The sequence below is a fragment of the Suncus etruscus genome, chromosome 17 (assembly GCF_024139225.1).
Source record: "Suncus etruscus isolate mSunEtr1 chromosome 17, mSunEtr1.pri.cur, whole genome shotgun sequence".
NCBI classification, from domain to species: Eukaryota; Metazoa; Chordata; class Mammalia; order Eulipotyphla; family Soricidae; genus Suncus; species Suncus etruscus.
This window is the reverse complement of record NC_064864.1, coordinates 29656520-29676008: the sequence shown is the minus strand read 5'-3', so window position 1 is coordinate 29676008 and position 19489 is coordinate 29656520. Positions and strand designations below refer to the sequence as shown.

Genomic DNA, 19489 nt, shown 5'->3' with positions numbered 1-19489 from the left:
GTCTTCTTTTTTGTTTTTGTTTTTTGTGTTTGTTTTTTTGTTTTTGTTTTTGGGCCACACCCGGCGGTGCTCAGGGGTTACTCCTGGCTGTCTGCTCAGAAATAGCTCCTGGCAGGCACGGGGGACCATATGGGATACCGGGATTCAAACCAACCACCTTTGGTCCTGGATCGGCTGCTTGCGAGGCAAACGCCGCTGTGCTATTTCTCCGGGCCCCTGAGTATCTTCTTAATTTTAGACTTAACCATACTTGGTTTCCATAAGTTCCTTTATGAGCATACTCGTATAGGAGAAACCCATGAATGACTCTATGTAAAAATAAATGATTGAGTGGCCAGAGAGATAGCACAGTGGTAGGACATTTGCCTTGGATGCAGCAGAAAATTGGTTTGTATTTTTTGTTTGTTGTATTTTTGTTGTTTTTTGGGTCACACCTGCCAGCACTCGGGTTAATCCTGGCTCCAGGCTCAGAAATCACTCCTGGCAGGCTCGGGGACCATATGGGATGCCGGGATTCAAACCATCATCCTTCTGCATGTAAGGCAAACACCCTACCTCCATGCTTTCTCTCCGGCCCCTTGGGCTCAGTTTTTGATCCATCTAGTAACTGTGCTTTTGATTAGGGAGTTCAGGCTCCTTAAATAATAATGAGGTGCTGGAGAGATAGCACAGCATTAGGGCATTTGCCTTCATGCACCCGATCCAGAACAGGCAATGGTTCGATTCCTGGCATCCCATATGGTCCCCGAGCTGCCAGGAGTGATTTCTGAGCACAGTCAGGAGTAACCTCTGCATGCCACTGGATGTGACCCAAAAACAAAACAAAAAAAAAAAAAAAGAAAAAGAAAAAAATAGAAGTGATTATTAAAAATAATTACTAGAGGATAATATATGATATTCTTAATAACTAATTATTTGTTTCAAATCATTGGGGTATTTTTTTGTTTGTTTGTTTGTTTCTGGGCCACATCTAGCAATGCTCCTGGCTCTACGCTCAGAAATCGCCTCTGGTAGGCTTGGGGACCATATGGGATGCCAGGAATCAAACTGGTCCATCCCAGGTTGGCTGCCTGCAAGGCAAACACCCTACTGCTGTGCTATATCACTTTTGCCCCTTAAATCATTTTTTAGATTGTAAAATGGTTTCTTGCTGTAAGGGCTTGGGAGATAACTCCAAGGTCTTAGTTGAAAGTCTTTAAGTGGCTTCCCAGATTAAACAAAAAAGTTAAAAAGGAGGCTAAAGAGATAGTACAAAGTCCAAAATATAAATGTCACATTTATTTTATTCATTTACTTTTATTTTTATTTCCACAGGGCTTAGGTCTACTGATAAATCTTGTGGAGTATAGTGCTCGTAATAGACACTGTCTTGTCAACATGGAAACATCGTGTTCTTTTGATTCTTCCATATGTAGTGAAGAAGGAGATGACAGTTTAAGGATAGTTGGACAAGTTCATGCTGTTCAGGCTTTAGTTCAGGTATGACCCAGCTTAAAACCTTAAAGTTTCATTGTTTTATCAATCGTTCCTTCTCTCTCCTAATTGTACTCTCACATTGTAAAATAAGTAAATGGGTTATAGCATCCTTTGCTCTCCCTGACTGTCTTGCTTTATTATCTATTGGTTGGTGAAGGGGTGTGTGTTAGAGTTTGGGCCACACTGGTGACACTCAGAGGTTATTCCTTGCTCTACACTGAGAAATTATTCTTTATAGACTTAGGGGATTGTATAGGATACCAGGGATTGAATCCATCCAGGTTGGCCATATAAAGGCACACACCTTACCCACCGTGCTATCTCTCCAGCCCTCCTTGACGGTCTTTCTACTATGTGGTCTTCTTTAAGCCTTGTTAGTAGAAAGCAGAAGACATTTTTTTATTAACATAAGTAGATTTATTAATAGTAGGTCTTCAGTTCTATTGATCCATTTCAAATCGTTCAGCTTTGACTTATAACTTGCTCTATATATCCTGAAATACTGGGCTGTACCTTTCAAAATATTACTGGAGTAAAATTTCTGGCTTCAGATTGCTACAGTTTTTTTCTTTGGGGGGGCCACACCCGTTTGATGCTCAGGGGTTACTCCTGGCTATGCGCTCAGAAATCACTCCTGGCTTGGGGGACCATATGGGACACCAGGGGATCGAACCGCGGTCTGTCCTAGGCTAGCACAGGCATGGCAGGCACCTTACCTCTAGCGCCACCACACCAGCCCTAGATTGCTACAGTTTTAACTGGACAACATGCTTCTTAAGATCTTTTTTTTTTTGTTTTGGTTTGGTTTGGTTTTTTGGGCCACACCCATTTGATGCTCAGGGGTTACTCCTGGCTAAGCGCTCAGAAATTGCTCCTGGCTTGGGGGGACCATATGGGACGCCGGGGGATCGAACCGTGGTCCTTCTTTGGCTAGGGCTTGCAAGGCAGGCACCTTACATCTAGTGCCACCTCGCCGGCCCCCTTCTTAAGATCTCAAAAGCAAATAGATCCATATATTTTATATAAAGCCTGATCCTTATATTTAATTAAGTATATGCATGCTGCTTCTGATTTTATTAATGATCATAAAATAATTTTTACCAGCTATTCCTTGAGCGAGAACGAGCAGCCCAGTTGGCAGAGAGTAAAACAGATGAGTTAATTAAAGATGCACCCACCACTCAGCATGATAAGAGTGGTGAGTGGCAAGAAACAAGTGGAGAAATACAGTGGGTGTCAACGGAGAAGACTGATGGTTCAGAGGAGAAACCGAAGAAGGAGGAGGAGGATGAAGAACTTGACCTCAATAAAGGTATATTTATTTTAAGTGTTTTATTCAAGCAGGAAAAAATTTTTTTTCCTCTCAAACATAAACGTTCAGAGCATTTTTCGGTTATGCAATAGGGAGGACATCTCGGGTATGTAGGAGTAAGGTCTGCCTGTTGAAATCTCTTAACTTTAAAGGGAAATGTATGAACAAGGAGCCATATGGATTCCCCACGATGTTCCAACGGAGTAATATGTGAAGGGGGCTAGGCTGTTCTGTAGGACAGTGGACAGTGGTCAGAAATAGTTTGATAAGCACTGGTATAAATAATAAAACCCTAAAGGTTTTTACAGTTTTAAAAAACCTGAGATTCTTTTGACTGAATAATACAATGGGTAGGGCTGTTGCCTTGCACATGCCTGACCTGGGTTCAATCCCAAGCATCCCATGTGGTCCCCCAGGCAGCGTCAGGGGTAATTCCTGAGCACAGAACCAGGAGTTAAGTCCTGCAGACTGTGGGTGTGGCCCTAAAAGCAAAATAAATAAGCTTGGAATTCTACTTTATAGATAGCCGGACTTTTATATGCTCTTAGTAGGGGTCCTCAAACTTTTTAAACAGTGGGCCAGGCCAGTTCACTGTCCCTCAGACCATTGGAGGGTCTGACTATAGTAAAAACAAAACTTATGAACGAATTCTTATGCACATTGCATATATCTTATTTTGCAATGAAGAAACAAAACAGATACAAATACAATATGTGGCCTGCGGGCTATAGTTTGAGGACCACTGCCTATAGGCTGAAGTTGATTGTCATAGTTTGTTAATAATTCTCAAATGGTTAGTGGTAAACAGAGCAGGGAAACACTGAAGGCAATGACTTCATTAATCAAGCTGTTAATATATTATTTAAAATTCTCAGCCCTTCAGCATGCTGGCAAACACATGGAGGACTGTATTGTGGCCTCATACACCGCGCTACTTCTTGGGTGCCTTTGCCAGGAAAGTCCAGTAAGTTCATCGTTCATTGTTGTGACATTGAAATATTGACAACTTCATTATCTAATTTTTGTTTTTATTACTCTGCTTTCTAAAGGTAAAAGCGTAAAAATGAGAGCTTTATAATATACTTTTTATTGTCATAATATATTGTGTTAATGAGGAAGTTTTGGATTGACTGATGAGTTAATTCACATGGCTTAAAGCATAATGTAAAACCTTTGATGAGATTGCCATCAGGGACTGATTGTTTTGGCTTGTAAAATGCTGAGATAATGCAGTGGGTATGGTGCATGTGGCCAACCAGGTTCAATCCCCAACATCCCAAATGGTGCTCCAAGCCAGAGCCAGGAATAAACTCTGAGCACTGTCAAAAATGACCCAAAAATGGGGTGGGGGGAGGAACAGGTAATAATAATGTTCTGCTGTCTGTATTTTGTCCTAGATTATGTATGGCCTTATGTTGGCTATAGGTAGGTATCTCACACAAATAATCCCCAGTAAAAAGAGATGTCCACTGTTGTATGAGCCTTGATGGGTTATCTCCTCTCTTTGATCCTTCTACATATTCTACAAGTAGACTCACTTTTTTTAAACTATTCTGGAAAAGGAAAATTGTTTAATTTATTGTATGTTTATAGAATAATACTTATTAGTTTCTATGTAGAATTTGGTTATTTAAGAAAATACGAATATTCGCACCACTGTGCTTAGTCAATGCAGAAATGAGAGTGCTGTTGGGATGATGCTCCATAAGATGGGGAAACATGTTGGGCAATTCATAAAGGAAAAGATTCAGTAAGAGAGCTTCATTTGAAAGTTGAAGATTTGGGGACAGGGAGATTGCAAAAGGCTGACATGCATGCCTTTGTATGCAGGAGGCCAAGTCCAGCTCCTGGCAGTACATGACCTCCAAGAATTGTTAATAATTGTCGATTATGAGCCAAAAAACCTAAATTCAGTGAAGTTTTTTTCCCATAAGAACAAGGACGTTCAGCAGGCAAGGCTCACCCTATTGCACTATCACCACAGCTTCCAGGATCAACTTTATAGTTAACATGTCTCTTGAGGTATCTTGCGAAATCTTTATTCCATTTTCCTAATTTCTAGAGATCCAGAGATGGGGGATGGGGCAGGCACACCTAACGCAGTGCTCAGCTGCTACTCCAGGCTTAGTGCTGGGGTGTTGAGGGGATCACTCTTGGTATGAGTGCCAGTGATGGAACCTGGGCATCCCAAATTCAAAGTATGTGTTCAGTACTTTGAGTTATCTCTTTAACTAAACTCGAGATTTTTTTTGTTTTTGGGTCACACCCAGCAGTGCTCTGGGGCCACTCCCAGCTTATGCTCAGAAATTGCTCCTGGAGGCTCAGGGGACCTCCAGAGATTTTTTTAATGGCAAATAAGAAGCATCAAAGAGAAGGAAGAAGTTAGTCTCAAATGAAAGCAATGGGCATAATAATATTTAAAGACATTTAGGTTATCTATTTTGTATGTAACCTCTATTTAGTACATTCTTTTGTTCTCTCTTTTACTACATTTTTTTTTTTTTTGGGTCATACCCGGCACTGCTCAGGGGTTACTCCTGGCTCTACACTCAGAAAACGCTCCTGGCAGGCTTGGGGGACCATATTGGATGCTGGGATTCAAACCATCGTCCTTCTGCATGCAAGGCAAACACCCTACCTCCATGCTATCTCTCTAGCCCCTCTCTGACTACTTTTAAGTGATTTACCACTGTTATTACCAGTGTGATTCATTAATCTTGGGTCACCATGATTTTCTTGGTTTGGGGGGAGTTTGGGGGGAATACACTCAGCAGTGTGCTCAGGAGGCTTGCTTATATGTAGTACCGAGGATAGACCCTGGGTCAGCAGCATACAAGGCAAACACCCTATCTTATCTGCTGCTGCTCTAGCCACCATCTTTACTGTGTTAATAAACTTATATTTGTCCACATTTCTCTGAATAAATAATAAAGTCCTAAGCTTGTGGGTTATGTTCTGAATTCAGAGTACCAAATAGCTGTTGTTTTGCAGATTTTTATTACTCCCCCCAAAAAAGCTTGCTGATAACATAAAACACAATGGAAATTGATTTGCCCAATGTGTAAGTAGAAGAGAAATGTGGGACTGGGAGATAGTAAAGTTGGTAGGACTGTCTTGCATACTGCTTATCAGGGCTTGATTCCTGGTACCACATATAGTCTTCTGAGCACTTCCAGGAGTACAGATCCAGGAGCACTGCCAGGTCTGGCCCAACGCACCCTCCTCATCCCCCCCACCCCCATAAAAAGGAGAAATGATTGTGCTGTTTTGTGGTTAAAGACCTAGGAGATTCTGATATTAATTTTCACTGTCCACTATGCATTTGTTTCATTAATGATGTATTTTGTCTTCCCCCTCTTTTACCTGTCCATTTTTGTACACTCCCACTATACATCATCAACCTCTCTAAATGTGTCTGATAGTACAACTTTATTAGCAATCTTTTATTGCTTCCCATTATTCAGGGGGTGATTACTATAAGACCTCAATTAAAAACTTGATTTTCTTTTTAAGTTCATTTGGGTCACACCTTGTGGTGCTCAGAGAAGACGCCTGGCTCTGTGCTCAGAAATCGCTCCTCCCAGACTCGGGGGAACCATATGGTATACTGGGAATCGAACTGGTATTGGTCCTGTGTTGGCTGATTGCAAGGCAAATGCCCTGCTGCTGTGCTATTGCTCTGGCCCTGTAAAAAAAAAAACTCGATTTTTTTTTTTTTCATCTTATAACCTGCCCTATCCCTTGTGTTCTTGTATATTTTCTTCTACTGAGTAGTTTTCAGCTGTTGACCACACGATTTTGATGTCTCCTAGAAAGGGTTCAAGACATTTTTTTCTCTCTCTTTTTTTTTTTTGCCACACCCAGCGGTACTCAGGGGTTACTCCTGGCTCTGTGCTCAGAATCACTTCTGGCAGGCTCTGGGGATCATATGGGATACCAGGGATCAAACCTGGGTTGGTCCTAGGTTGGTTGCATGCAAGGCAAGCACCCTGCTGCTGTGCTCTCACTCCACCCCAGGTTCAAGACATTCTTAACTTAGGTCAGAGTGAGCCCTTACTATTGATCTTGTATTCTTTATCTACTTCAGTATACTTTGACTATGTTTTGTGAAAACCTCGAGTGTAAGATTTGTTATACAGGGGGCTAGAGCGATAGCAAAGCGGTAAGGCAAACGCCTTGCATGCGGCCAACCCTGGACAGACTCGTGCCATCCCATATGGTCCCCTGAGTCTACCAGGAGAGACTTCTGAGTGCAGAGCACTGCTGGGTGTGTGCAGCGCCCCACCCCCCAACAAAAAGATTTGTTTTACAGGAGTGAATTTGCTCCCTAGTTTATGGCTATTTAAAGTAGGGTATTTTTGTTTGTTTAGTTGTTGTTTTGGGGTATACTGGTGGTCTTGGGATCATATGGGATGCTGGGGGTGATCCTGAGCCAGTTGCATCTGTACTATCATGTGAGGCACCTTCCCCAATGCCCTAGATTTTCTATTAAAATGTTAATTTCACCTGGATGATCAGACACACCCACACCTGGGGGAGGTCTGATGTTTGGAATAAAAAATATAAAAGGTGTGGCCTGGAAGGAAGAAGAAAGCTGGGAGAGGGAAGAGGGAGAGGGGGGGGAGGGGAGAGAAGGGAAAGGGAAAAAAGAGGCAGAGAACCAGAGGAGAAGCTGCTTGGATGATGGAATAAGCTTAGTATAGAAGCCATGTGAGGAAATGCATATGGTGGATAGGGTCATAGAATGAAACGAGCTGTCTCCAATGAAACCTTTAAATGACCGCCTGTGAAATTATTTCACTACTACTCTAGACCCTCTGGCGGGAGAGGTAAAGGTTCTGTGCCAAGAAAAAGCCTCACCCCAACACTAGGACATTAAACTTTATATCTTATATTAAAACAACACCGTTGTTCGTTCACTTAACAGGGGTCTTCAAACTACGGCCCGCGGGCCACATATTATATTTATTGCCATTTTGTTTCTTCACTTCTAAATAAGATATATGCAGTGTGCATAGAAATTTGTTCATAATTTTGTTTTTACTATAATCTGGCCCTCCAACAGTCTGAAGGACAGTGAACTGGCCCCCTGTTTAAAAAGTTTGAGGACCGGGCTCGGAGAGATAGCACAGCGGTATTTGCCTTGCAAGCAGCCGATCCAGGACCAAAGGTGGTTGGTTCGAATCCCGGTGTCCTATATGGTCCCCGTGCCTGCCAGGAGCTATTTCTGAGCAGACAGCCAGGAGTAACCCCTGAGCACCGTCGGGTGTGGCCCAAAAAAAAAAAAAAAAAAAAAAAAAAAAAAAAGTTTGAGGACCCCTGATAGAATATAGGTGAGATTGATATCTTGTATGCACAGTGCTTTTATTAACCTCTTTCAAGACTGAAAAAATATTTTTTTATAGTCTCAAAAGTGCCCTGACCATGTAATAAGAAAGAGAGGGGATATGGAATACCTCTGATTCCCTCCACCAGCAGGAATGAATTCAGAAAACTTCCCAAGTGCTAAAATACAGGACAACTAATTTTTTTAGTTTTTAATTTTTTGTTGTTTTAGTTTTGAGGCCAACTTGGCTGCGCTCAGGGGTTACTCCTGGCTCTGTGCTCAGAAATCGCCCCTGACGGGCTCAGGGGACCATATGGGATGCCAGGAATCAAATCCAGGTTTGTCCTGTTCCCCATACAAGGCAAATGCCCTACCCTTGTGATATCTCTCCAGCCCCTTTCAGTGCTTTTTATTATAATTTAAATATATATATATATATATATATATATATATATATATATATTTTTTTTTTTTTTTTTTTTTTTTTTAATTTTGGGCCCATAGCTTTGATGCTCAGGGGGCCCACTCCCAGCACATGTATGGAGAAGCTCCTTGTGATGCTTGGGGACAGGGTGAATTCTGTACTCGTGTAGTATATAAAATGCATACTTACACTAGCACTTGAGAGCCATCTTCCCTGCCTTTCTTTATTTTTTTTTATTTTTTTTTTATTTTTAATTATGAGAACAAAGATGCAAAGAAAGAGGACAAGGTAAAGTTACAGTGGAAGGACGATCACCCATAACATAATTCTCAGAAGAAGTTCCCTTGCTGATATCTTAACGTTGACTTTCAGCCAAAGAACATTAAGATAAATAAAACAGAATCCATGTACAATTACATTGTCCCTCAAGTCCCCAGATTGTAACACATTATAATATTTCTTAACAGCACACAAGGCCATCTAAAGCCATAAAACTTACATAACTCCTTAAACATTAGAGGCATAGTATTTTTTACACTTCCATGTACATGCATATTAGCTTAAGTTAACCTCAAATTTTAAGTGTTTTTTTTTAAGGATTAGAGTCAAAGGAGCACAGTAAAAATGGTGTTAGAGTGGCAATTGTTTGCATAGGCCCACCAAAATATGAGAGGCATGGAAATTAATAACCTTGGTTTAAATACAAAGAGACCCTACCCCTGAAGTTTCCTGGCATAAGACCAACTCTAGGCTCCAGGCAAGTTAGATCGTCCAATCCAAGACATTGTCCGTAGTGCCAACACACTTTTCACACAGTCTCTGTTGTTGGTATCATGTTTCTGTATTAAAGATCCTGGAATCTGCATATCCTACATTGAAGTCAGGATGTGGAGTGTCTTCTTGTTTCACCACACCATTAAAGGGCAATGCAGGAAGCCCTGTCCTGTAAGCAGGTCATTGTTGTTAAGTCTTCTCAGTGTTAAGGGAAGTCTCTTTTGAGCAGGTCAATGTCTGAGCAGTGGTAGGGTCTTCCGTGGCAGAGGATTGCTTCCAGGTGATGTTATAGACAAACCTGGATGTTTCGTGGATGGCTTCCCTGGTTCATTCCCTGCCTTTCTTAAATTCTTTGTAAACCTTTATAGCTGTTTGTTTTAAGTAAACACCCAATGGTGCTCATGGATTTCTCCTAGTAGAGCTTAGGGGACCATAAAAGGTATTGAAGATCAAATTAGGTCAACAGTTTGCAAAGCAAGTACTTTATCTGCTGTATGATCTCTCTAGGACCCCCCCCCCTTTGATTTTTGAGCTATGTACAGCAAGCAGCACTCAGGCTATTCCTCTCTGTGCTAGGAAGTTACTCCTGGCAGGTTGGGGGACCATATGGGTTAATAGAAATTGAATCTGGATTGGCGTGTGCAAGACATAACGCCCTACCTACTGTGGTATCACTCCAGCTCCTCTAGCCCTCATTTTTAATGTATATTTAATTAACAGTTCTTAAAACAGGTCATACATTTCCCTAATAACAGACTGGCCACTGATTGCTATCAATGGAGAAAAATAGCTTGATTTTCTCTCCTCACTTTACTGATGTTCTATTAAAGTGCAGAGTGGGCCAAGGGGGAGTAATGCCAGATTGAACCCAGCACTTGGCACATGGAAGACAGTTGTCCTTCCTTCCTTCCTTCCTTCCTTCCTTCCTTCCTTCCTTCCTTCCTTCCTTCCTTCCTTCCTTCCTTCCTTCCTTCCTTCCTTCCTTCCTTCCTTCCTTCCTTCCTTCCTTCCCCCCTCCCTCCCTCCCTTCCTCCCTCCCTTTCCCTCCCTTCCTTCCACACAAACACCCCAACATACTTGCATATTGCATTTTATTATTCAGGCATGTGTGTTTGTGCATTTATAGAATAAATAGGCACAAGTTTCTTTGTAACCTTTGGCAGCTTACTTTTCTGAGGATGTAAAAGTGTACCACTAGATACAGAAGCACAAAATTGAATAAGGACCTAGTATATTAACCAAGAAATTCAAGGATGAAATCCAGAGTGATAGTACAGTGGTAGAACATTTGCCTTGCACACCATAGACCTGGGTTTGATCCCTGGCATCCTACATGGTTCCCTAGCCCCTGCCAGAAGTTCAAGGAAAAGTAATGTTAAAATGGCTGCTTTATCAATATTTCTTTCATCTATTTTTTCAGATCAATGTGACCACTGTACGGGAATATCTGCCGGAAGGGGACTTTTCAATAATGACAGAGATGCTCAAAAAGTTCTTGAGCTTTATGAATCTTACTGTAAGTAATTTCTGTTGACATTTCTGTTATTTCTTTTTTTTTTTTTTTTTTTTTTTTGGTTTTTTTTGGGTCACACCCGGCGGTGCTCAGGGGTTACTCCTGGCTGTCTGCTCAGAAATAGCTCCTGGCAGGCACGGGGGACCATATGGGACACCGGGATTCGAACCAACCACCTTTGGTCCTGGATCGGCTGCTTGCAAGGCAAACGCCGCTGTGCTATCTCTCCGGGCCCCATTTCTGTTATTTCTAAATGTAATATTGGTGAGAGCAAAAGAAAAGACTATAGCCATATAACTAGAAGCAAAGGGCATCTTTTAATAATTGTTCTATTATCAGTTTAATTTCATGTTTGATTCATTCAGTGTTCAATTTAAGCTAAAATAGTTACGCTTTAGTACTTTAGATTATTTAGTACTTTTTAAAATGTGTTGTAGTAACTTGCTTGCTTTTTCACCCTCTCTCTACCTTTCAGTGTGCTGTTGGAACCACGGGCCAGAAATCTATTTCTAGAGTGATTGAATACTTGGAACATTGCTAGCTGCTTTACCTTTGCTTCAGGTGCTCAGTATTGCTGGAGCTCTTTTTAAACACAGAAAAGTCATGAAAGAAGTCCTTGAAGATATACCAAGACGTTCATCAGTATCATACATGTTTGGATTTTTAAGGCCACCTGATTTCTTCATATGCATTCTGCATTTGCTAATGACAGTTACTACATCAATCTGCAACTATCAAAAATGAGGGAAAAGGTTCAGGCTGTTAACAATTCCATGCAGTATTTAAGTACACTTAACTTTGGCAGAATTTATACTCTCCCCTTGTTTTCTTGCTGTATTCTGGGCAAGTTAAAAGGGGAAATTTGTGCTGCTGTTAGTGCAACTGCTGTGTATGTTGAGCCACTGTTGTCATGCCAGCCAGGTGCAAAGGCAGCTTAGCTACTGAGGTATCGGATGTTCTGAGGACATTCTAGACAACAGCTTAGTTCCTTTTTCAGGCTCATTTGCTTTTGCTTTTTTTGTTGAATGATTCCAATCGTAAATAAAGCTTTTAATAATTTTGTGAAATTTTTTTTGTTGTTGTTCCCTGAACTACTACTGTCTATTTAAAATTAGATGGAATCCAAAGACACAAGGGATTAATAGTTATATTTTTCTATTCTTGATTTGGTTTGGGTTGTCAAAATATTTCCACTGTTAAGATCATGACCATCTTCATTATACCATGAGTCATAGCTAGAGACACAAAACAAGTAACAGTTGGAGGGGATATTCTGTATAAGATGTGCCCTGTTAAAGCATAAAGCGCAAAATAGAGAAACCCAGGGTAGTTTACACTTGATGCTAGGGGAAGAAGCTCTTCAAGTACTAAGTTTTGTGGGATGACTCTATATATTTTCTGACGTTCAGTACAATAAATGTAAGGAAGCTAAAACACCAATGTGGAATTTATGTTTCCAGATAAAAACGTGTATATTCTTCTATAGAGTGACAGGATCAAATGCATAAGCGCAAAGCCTTAAATTGCTGGTTTAGAGAAGATCCTTTTTTAATTCAGATTCTTAGTTTGTAAAACAGTGTTGTTTGGAAAACAGTTGTGGAACACATACATTTTATATGTTTCAAAGCATTGAAATTTTTTGTTGTGTTGTTTTAGGCCATTGGTTATACATTAAAAACATTTTTTTTATTGACCCGGCCTCCATATAGGCTTTTCAGAGACCTATTACATTAATATTTTTAATTACCTTCGAGGTAATCTTACCTAATGTTTCTTCATTGGATTTGTAAAACTTGAAGCCATAAAAATATGAGTTTGGTGTGTATTGGGAAAATAGCTATAAGTCTAATTTTTATTCACTTAGACTTTATTTCCTTGTATAAAGTGACAAATCGGGGCTCTTGTTTAGTGCCAGCTGTAATGTTTTTAATGCAGTGGCTGCCTTCTATTGTCTTCCTATTTTTGATAATGCAGATTGTTGGGAATTCTATAAGGAAGTAACTGATTCCAGGCAAATTGTTAATTCCTCGTTACCTTTCTCCCATCACCTTTTAAGAGCATAGTATTCCGATGTAACTTGGGAAAAAAATGGAGATTGTTTGCCCTGAGTATAAAAACTAGCTTAGCAAGCTTTTAAGATCATATCAGTAAATAATATCCATAAAATCGAATTAGTTAGCTATATTGTGTTTTTAAATACTTTGATATTTATTAATAATCATTGGATTTAGGAAATGGAACCGATTCTTCATAAAACTGACTTGTGGCAGATGGTAAGAAACACAAGGATTTGGATGAGAGCAATCAGGGCGAGCTACATTTTTCTGTTACACTGGTAATCATCTGAGAATTGATTTACCTCGGTGTTTAACAGTTTTTGTTTTGTTTTGTTCTTAAATAATAACTACTTGTCAAGCACTGATAAGAGATGCAGCTTATGGTGGGGGTGGGGAGAATCACCTCACCAACTGCAGTACATTTGTGTGTTTTTACCCTCAGAGAACTCTGCGTTTTAGGGTACTTGAGGCTGACTTGCAAAATTAACTAAAGTTTTAAAGTAATCTTTTTTTCATTGTAAATAATTATGTATATACTACCAATTGGAAATTAGAACCGTAGAGTACTTTTCTGAATCCAATCCTATTTTTATTTTATACAGTATTTCTCAGCTGTGATCTTTGGAGCAAAAGCCAACGGCAGGAAAAAAATAGTTTGTACCAGTTTCATGAAGTATGTCTTTGGGTTTTTGTAAATAATTTTAACTCAAATAAAATTGCTACTTTCAATACACATGTTGTCTTTAACATCATAAATCTATCGAACTGTTTTAGGGAGAAGTCTTGTGAACTTGATACAGCTGACTAATGGGAAAAGGTGTGTTGTCAACATTCAAACTTTTTGCCTTGAACATAACTAATCACAGAACTAGATGGGAAAGACTGGAGAAGGTAGCTTAAATCCTGGGGAATATGTGGGAGTGTCCTGAGTGTTGTACAACACAGCATGTTTCCCCCAAAGAATAGTTTTATATTTTTATTCCCACTGGGAATAGCTTTCAAGGGCTGCCAAGTATAACTTCCAAATAAAATTAGTTTGAAGGACCTCTTGAGAGTAGTTTACACCCCTGCACACACTAACCTAGGACAGGTTGTGGTTTGATCCCCTGGTGTCCCATATGGTCCCCCAAACCAGGAGTGATTTCTGAGTGCATAGCCAGGAGAGACCCCTGGTGTGGCCCAAAAACCAAAAAACCCCACATCCAGGGACTGGAGCCATAGAATAGCAATATGGTGCTAGGGTGTTTGCCTTGCACGCAGCTGACCTGGGACAGACCCAGGTTCTATTCCCAGCATCTCATGATTCCCAGGGCAATTTCTGAGCGAAGATCCAAGAGTAACTTATGAGTGCCCTGGGTGTGGCCCAACAAAACAAAACAAACAAAAAATACCATCTCCTAACTGGAAATCCCAGGTGAAGGGAACAGAAAGTAGGGCAAGTAGGCTTTTGCTTTGCATGAGGCTGTCATGGGTTTGATCCCCAGTATCTCGTATCTCGTATGATTCTCAAGGCCACCAGGAAGTGAATCCTGAGTGCAAAGTCAGAAGTGCTCACCCACCGAGCACCTCCGGGTGCCCCCCCCCCCCATTTTACAAGGATGTACTATATACCTTGGAAATGAGTTAGAAATTTAAGATGTATTTGAAAGTTTCTGGGAGCAAAACTCAATTTTGAGTCTTCAGAGTTGGGCTGGAGAGATAGTACAATTCCTATCATCCCAGATGGTCTCTAAGTCTTCTCCAGGAATGATTCCTGAGAGCAGAGCCAGGAGTAACCCCTAAACATCACTGGTTGTGGTCCACAACCCAAAAATACTGAAAACAAAGTGAAAACATCTGCAAGTGTTAAGGGGATGGCTTAAAGGGCTAGTGCACATACATGCAGGAGACCTAGGTTTGATCTCCAGCACTGCACCGTCTTATGAACACAACTGACTAGGCAAATGCATAACTGGGAAAGGTTCTTGGGTCTTTGCCACTCTGTCTAGGATGTACCACCACCCCAGGAATGAGTGAGCACTATTGAAAACGGACTGAGGGAAGTGGCTCAGTCCCTGTTTTGCAAGTGTGAGTCCCTCAGCTGGATCATTACTGCTATCTATGAGATGTGCAAGGTCTCTTTGGTTCTACTGCCTGGGGTGCTCCCTTCTCCATCCTGTAGCACAGTAAACAAGTGATTACAAACACTACAACAAAATAGACATGCAAGTATCACAGGAGAGTGAGCCCTTTTTGGTGCCCATGGAGGCTCCATAGTCCCCATGCAACTACAACACTCAGAACTTGCATGAGCACCACAACTGAAAAGTGCAGCCTCTGGCAGTGCTAGAACCCTCAGTCTGAGCATGCACCCCAGCCTGTAATCCCTCAGCGATGACCACAAAGGAAAGGGGGGCCAGATCAATAGTATAGTGGGTAAGGTATTAGCCTTGCAAGCAGCTAACTTAGGTACAATCCCAGGCATCCCAGATGGTCCCCTGAGCACCACCAGAACTAATTTCTGAATACAGGACCACTAGTAACCCTTGAGTACTGGGGCTGGAGAGAGTGCATGGAGGTAGGGCATTTGCCCTGCATGCAGAAGGACGGTGGTTCGAATTCTGGATTCCCAGATGGTCCCCTGAACCTATCAGGAGCGATTTCTGAGTACAGAGCCAGGAGTAAACCCTGAGTCTGCTGGGTATGACCAAAAACAAACAAAAACCTTGAGTACCTCCAGGTGAGGGGGAGAAAGAAAAAAAAAAAAAAAGGAAAAGGGAAGGAAAGTGCCCAGAGTTTATTTCCAAAGAGTTTCTCCAAGGCAGGCGTCCCCAAACTACAGTCCACCAAGGACATTTATCAGACCTGCTGGGTGTTTTTGCCGCCACTGCCTGTCCTGCTTAGCAGCCAACTACATCCAGCCTTTGGTGCACATATATGGGATGTATGCCACACTCTCCAAATCCCCTCATATTCTCTGTCCCTCGACTTCTCTCAGTCTTGGGCATGGGTCCCCAAACTATGCCCTACCAAAAATAGGCCCATAGTTTTCACTAAAATTCTGGTAAGTTTGTTGATTTAACTTATTCGTTTTAAATATTGCATTTGTTCCTTTTTATTTTTTTTTAACTTTCAAGTAAGATATATGAAGTGTACATAAGAATTTGTTCATAGTATTTTTTTTTTTTTTTTTGTGGTTTTTGGGTCACACCCGGCAGTGCTCAGAGGTTATTCCTGGCTCCAGGCTCAGAAATTGCTCCTGGCAGGCACGGGGGACCATATGGGGCGCCGGGATTCGAACCGATGACCTCCTGCATGAAAGGCAAACACCTTACCTCCATGCTATCTCTAACCCCATGGTATTTTTTTAAACTATAGTCTGGCCCTCCAATGGTGTGACAGTGAACTGGGATCCTCTGTTTAAAAAGTTTGAGGACCCCTGGGAGGAATTCAATGTTTAAAAACATTAGAAACAGGCACACGGTGTCCAGGAATGCTATCAAAGATGAGAATGTGGTTGTCTACTGGTCAGCATTCATAAGGGACACCGGGAGAAAGAGCCCATGACTTCATCTGTCACACTTGCTCTGAATGTGTGAGGCTGAAAACTTACTCTTCTTAGAATATGATACATCAAAGGTGTTTCTGAGAATTTGTATAAGGATTTTTGGGGGGGGAAGGGAGGGAGAGATTTCTTTTTTTTTTTTTTTTTTTTTTTGGTTTTTGGGCCACACCCTGTGACGCTCAGGGGTTACTCCTGGCTATGCGCTCAGAAGTTGTTCCTGGCTTCTTGGGGGGACCATATGGGATGCCGGGGGATCGAACCGCGGTCCGTCCTAGGCTAGCGCAGGCAAGGCAGGCACCTTACCTCCAGCGCCACCGCCCGGCCCCAGGGAGAGATTTCTTTTTTTTTTTTTTTTTTTTTTTTTTTTTTTAGTTTTAGTTTTTGGGTCACACCCGGCAGTGCTCAGGGGTTACTCCTGGCTGTCTGCTCAGAAATAGCTCCTGGCAGGCACGGGGGACCATATGGGACACCGGGATTCGAACCAACCACCTTTGGTCCTGGATCGGCTGCTTGCAAGGCAAACACCGCTGTGCTATCTCTCCGGGCCCCAGGGAGAGATTTCTGACCTGAAAAATTCAAGCTCTGAAATGAACTGAAATAGTCATTACCTTATAAAGTAAAAGTGTTTGATCCCTGTAGTTAGAATACCATCAAAGTGCAAATGTTTTTTATTATTTTTTAAATTATCTTTATTTAAACACCGTGATTACAAATATGATTGTAGTTGTATGATTACAGTCATGTAAAGGTGCAAGATTCCCACCACCAATTTCCCAGATCTCCCTCCTCCCCACCTCATACACCTATACTCGAGACAGGCTTTCTATTTCCCTCATTCATTCACATTGTTATGATAGTTTTCAGTGTAGTTATTTCTCTTAACTACTCATCACTATGTGGTGAGCTTCATGTCATGAGCTGCACCTAACCTACATGGGTAAATGGGGGGAAATAATGGTCGGGACTGAGGCAGTAAAAGATTAGAAATGAGCTTTGTAGGGCAGTATCAAGGTCACAATACAAGATGGATATTATGCATATATAAACTATATGCATATAATACTATCTATATAGTGTACCCCCGCATGGTTTTTGAAATGGAGACCAAGGAGAAAAAATATCCAGTGACCCAACATAAACCAGTGCTGCAAAGGCCCGCCTTCCTCCCAAAGCGCATTCCCATTAGTGTAGGGAGAGGTAGAGGGAAAGCCTGATGACCCCTATAAAGTCCACTTGGACCGGCGCCCAGGGAAGGCCTGGAGTCCAGGGGAGAAAGAGGGGGATGACTGGGAGCCTGCCAAGCCTCCCAGCACTCTGCAGGCTAGGGAGAAGGCCTCTGGCATGGGGCCTCCCCAAACCCCATACCTGTCAAGAGCTGGCCTCCAGAATCAAAGGGAAAACCGGAAGCCAGATATCTGCCCACCCTCCTCCCAATGCACCTCCTCCCTGGAGTATGGAGGGTGGGGGGAAGCCTGAGGACCCCTAAGAGTCCACCTGAACCCACTTCTGGCCATCTGAGCCGGCACCCAGGGAAAGCCTAAAGTCCAGGGGAGACTTTTTTTTCTAGAATTAAAAGAAGTCCCCTTGCTGGCACCTTAATTCTGAATTTTCAGCCAAAAAACATTAAGAAAAACAAAACAAAAACCCATGCACAATTACTTTGTCCCTCAAGTCCCCAGACTGTAGTACATTACAACATTTCTACACAAAGCAGTCCAAAGCCACAAAATTTAAGTAACTCCTTTCACATTGAAGACTATGGTATTGTTGACACAGTTGATCATAATACATTATTTCATTAAGGATGAGTCAAAGGAGCACAGCGAAGACGGTGGTAGAGTGGCAGTTGTTTGCATAGGCCCAGCAAAATATAGAGGACATGGAAAGGAAAAGCCTTGGCCTAAATACAAGGAGACCTTATCCCTGAAGTTCTCCAGCACAAGACCAACTCCAGGCTCCCTGAAGTTCTCCAGCACAAGACCAACTCCAGGCTCCAGGCACAATAGTCTGTCCAACCCAAGTCATTGTCTGTAGTGCCAACACAACCCTATTCACACAGTCACTTTTGGTGTCAGGCCTCTGTAATCAAAAATCCTGGAATATATCCACATCCCACATCGAAGCCAGGACAATACCAAGCGTCCTCCACTTTCACTCCACAATTAGAGGACGATGCAGAGAGCTCAGTGCTGAAAGCAGGCAGATCGTTGTTGTTGTTAAGTCTTCCGGGTGTTAAGGGAAGTCTTTTTTGAGCAAGTCTGTCCAGAGCAGTGATAGGGTTTTCCCTGGTAGAGGATTGTTTTCAGGTGATGTTATACACACTGTGGTTGTTTTGTAGAGGGCATCCCTGGTTCAGGGGTAAATAGACAACGCCTGTTCCTCTGAGGCCTGAGCCAGGTCATTATGACAATGTTCAGGTTGCAAGGTTTTACTAAGCACAAATATTTTTATAGCAATGGGTACACACAGATTACAATATGACACGAAACAGGCACAGATCCTAAGGTATGAATTGTCGCATAGGTCACATTCATTACACAATGAGTGGCCCCAGGAGTTTTCCTGGGAGAGATTCTAGGGGCCCAGTGTGAGGCAGGCTGCGTTACCATTGTCCCTCCTCCCCAAGACTTGAGGAACCTCTAGAAATGGTCCTGATTGTTGATTGGAGATCCCATAGGGCAGTATCAGGATTAAACGTTTGGTTTTTCTGATTCTCAAGGCAAGAGGGGGTCCCAGCAGTCCTCTCTCTGTTCCCTGGGGTGAGCGGATATGGTAGCCCGTATTTACCTGGGAGGATCAATGCATCTTTCTGCTTCATGGTCTGTCTGGTCCAGAGAGTGCATGGAAAGCAGGAAGCAAGCAGGACTTATTCATATTTGAATGCTCCTGATTAAACTAGCTTAAAAATAACATTCTTCTTTTTTTTTATTGCGAGTAATTTCTAAAATAAGTTCTGACTTCTAACAGCAAGGAACCATTTAAAATTTTAAGGACGAAAGCAATTAAAAGCACGAAGACTCCAGGAGGGACACCGTTAAAGAAATAAAGCCAATAGGAGACCTC

General features: G+C 41.9%; 1 protein-coding gene across 1 annotated transcript in view; it reads left to right on the top strand.

The window, feature by feature from the left end:
* WAPL (WAPL cohesin release factor) overlaps positions 1–13613 on the top strand; it is an 82002-nt gene extending 68389 nt beyond the window's left edge. Inside the window, exons 14-18 of the mRNA XM_049790642.1 lie at positions 1315–1479; positions 2581–2788; positions 3664–3752; positions 10733–10828; positions 11301–13613. Of these exons, the coding sequence (XP_049646599.1) occupies positions 1315–1479; positions 2581–2788; positions 3664–3752; positions 10733–10828; positions 11301–11366 (624 nt within the window). The 3' untranslated portion in view covers positions 11367–13613. The remainder of the gene's footprint in view (positions 1–1314; positions 1480–2580; positions 2789–3663; positions 3753–10732; positions 10829–11300) is intronic.
* Positions 13614–19489: the final 5876 nt, after the last annotated feature.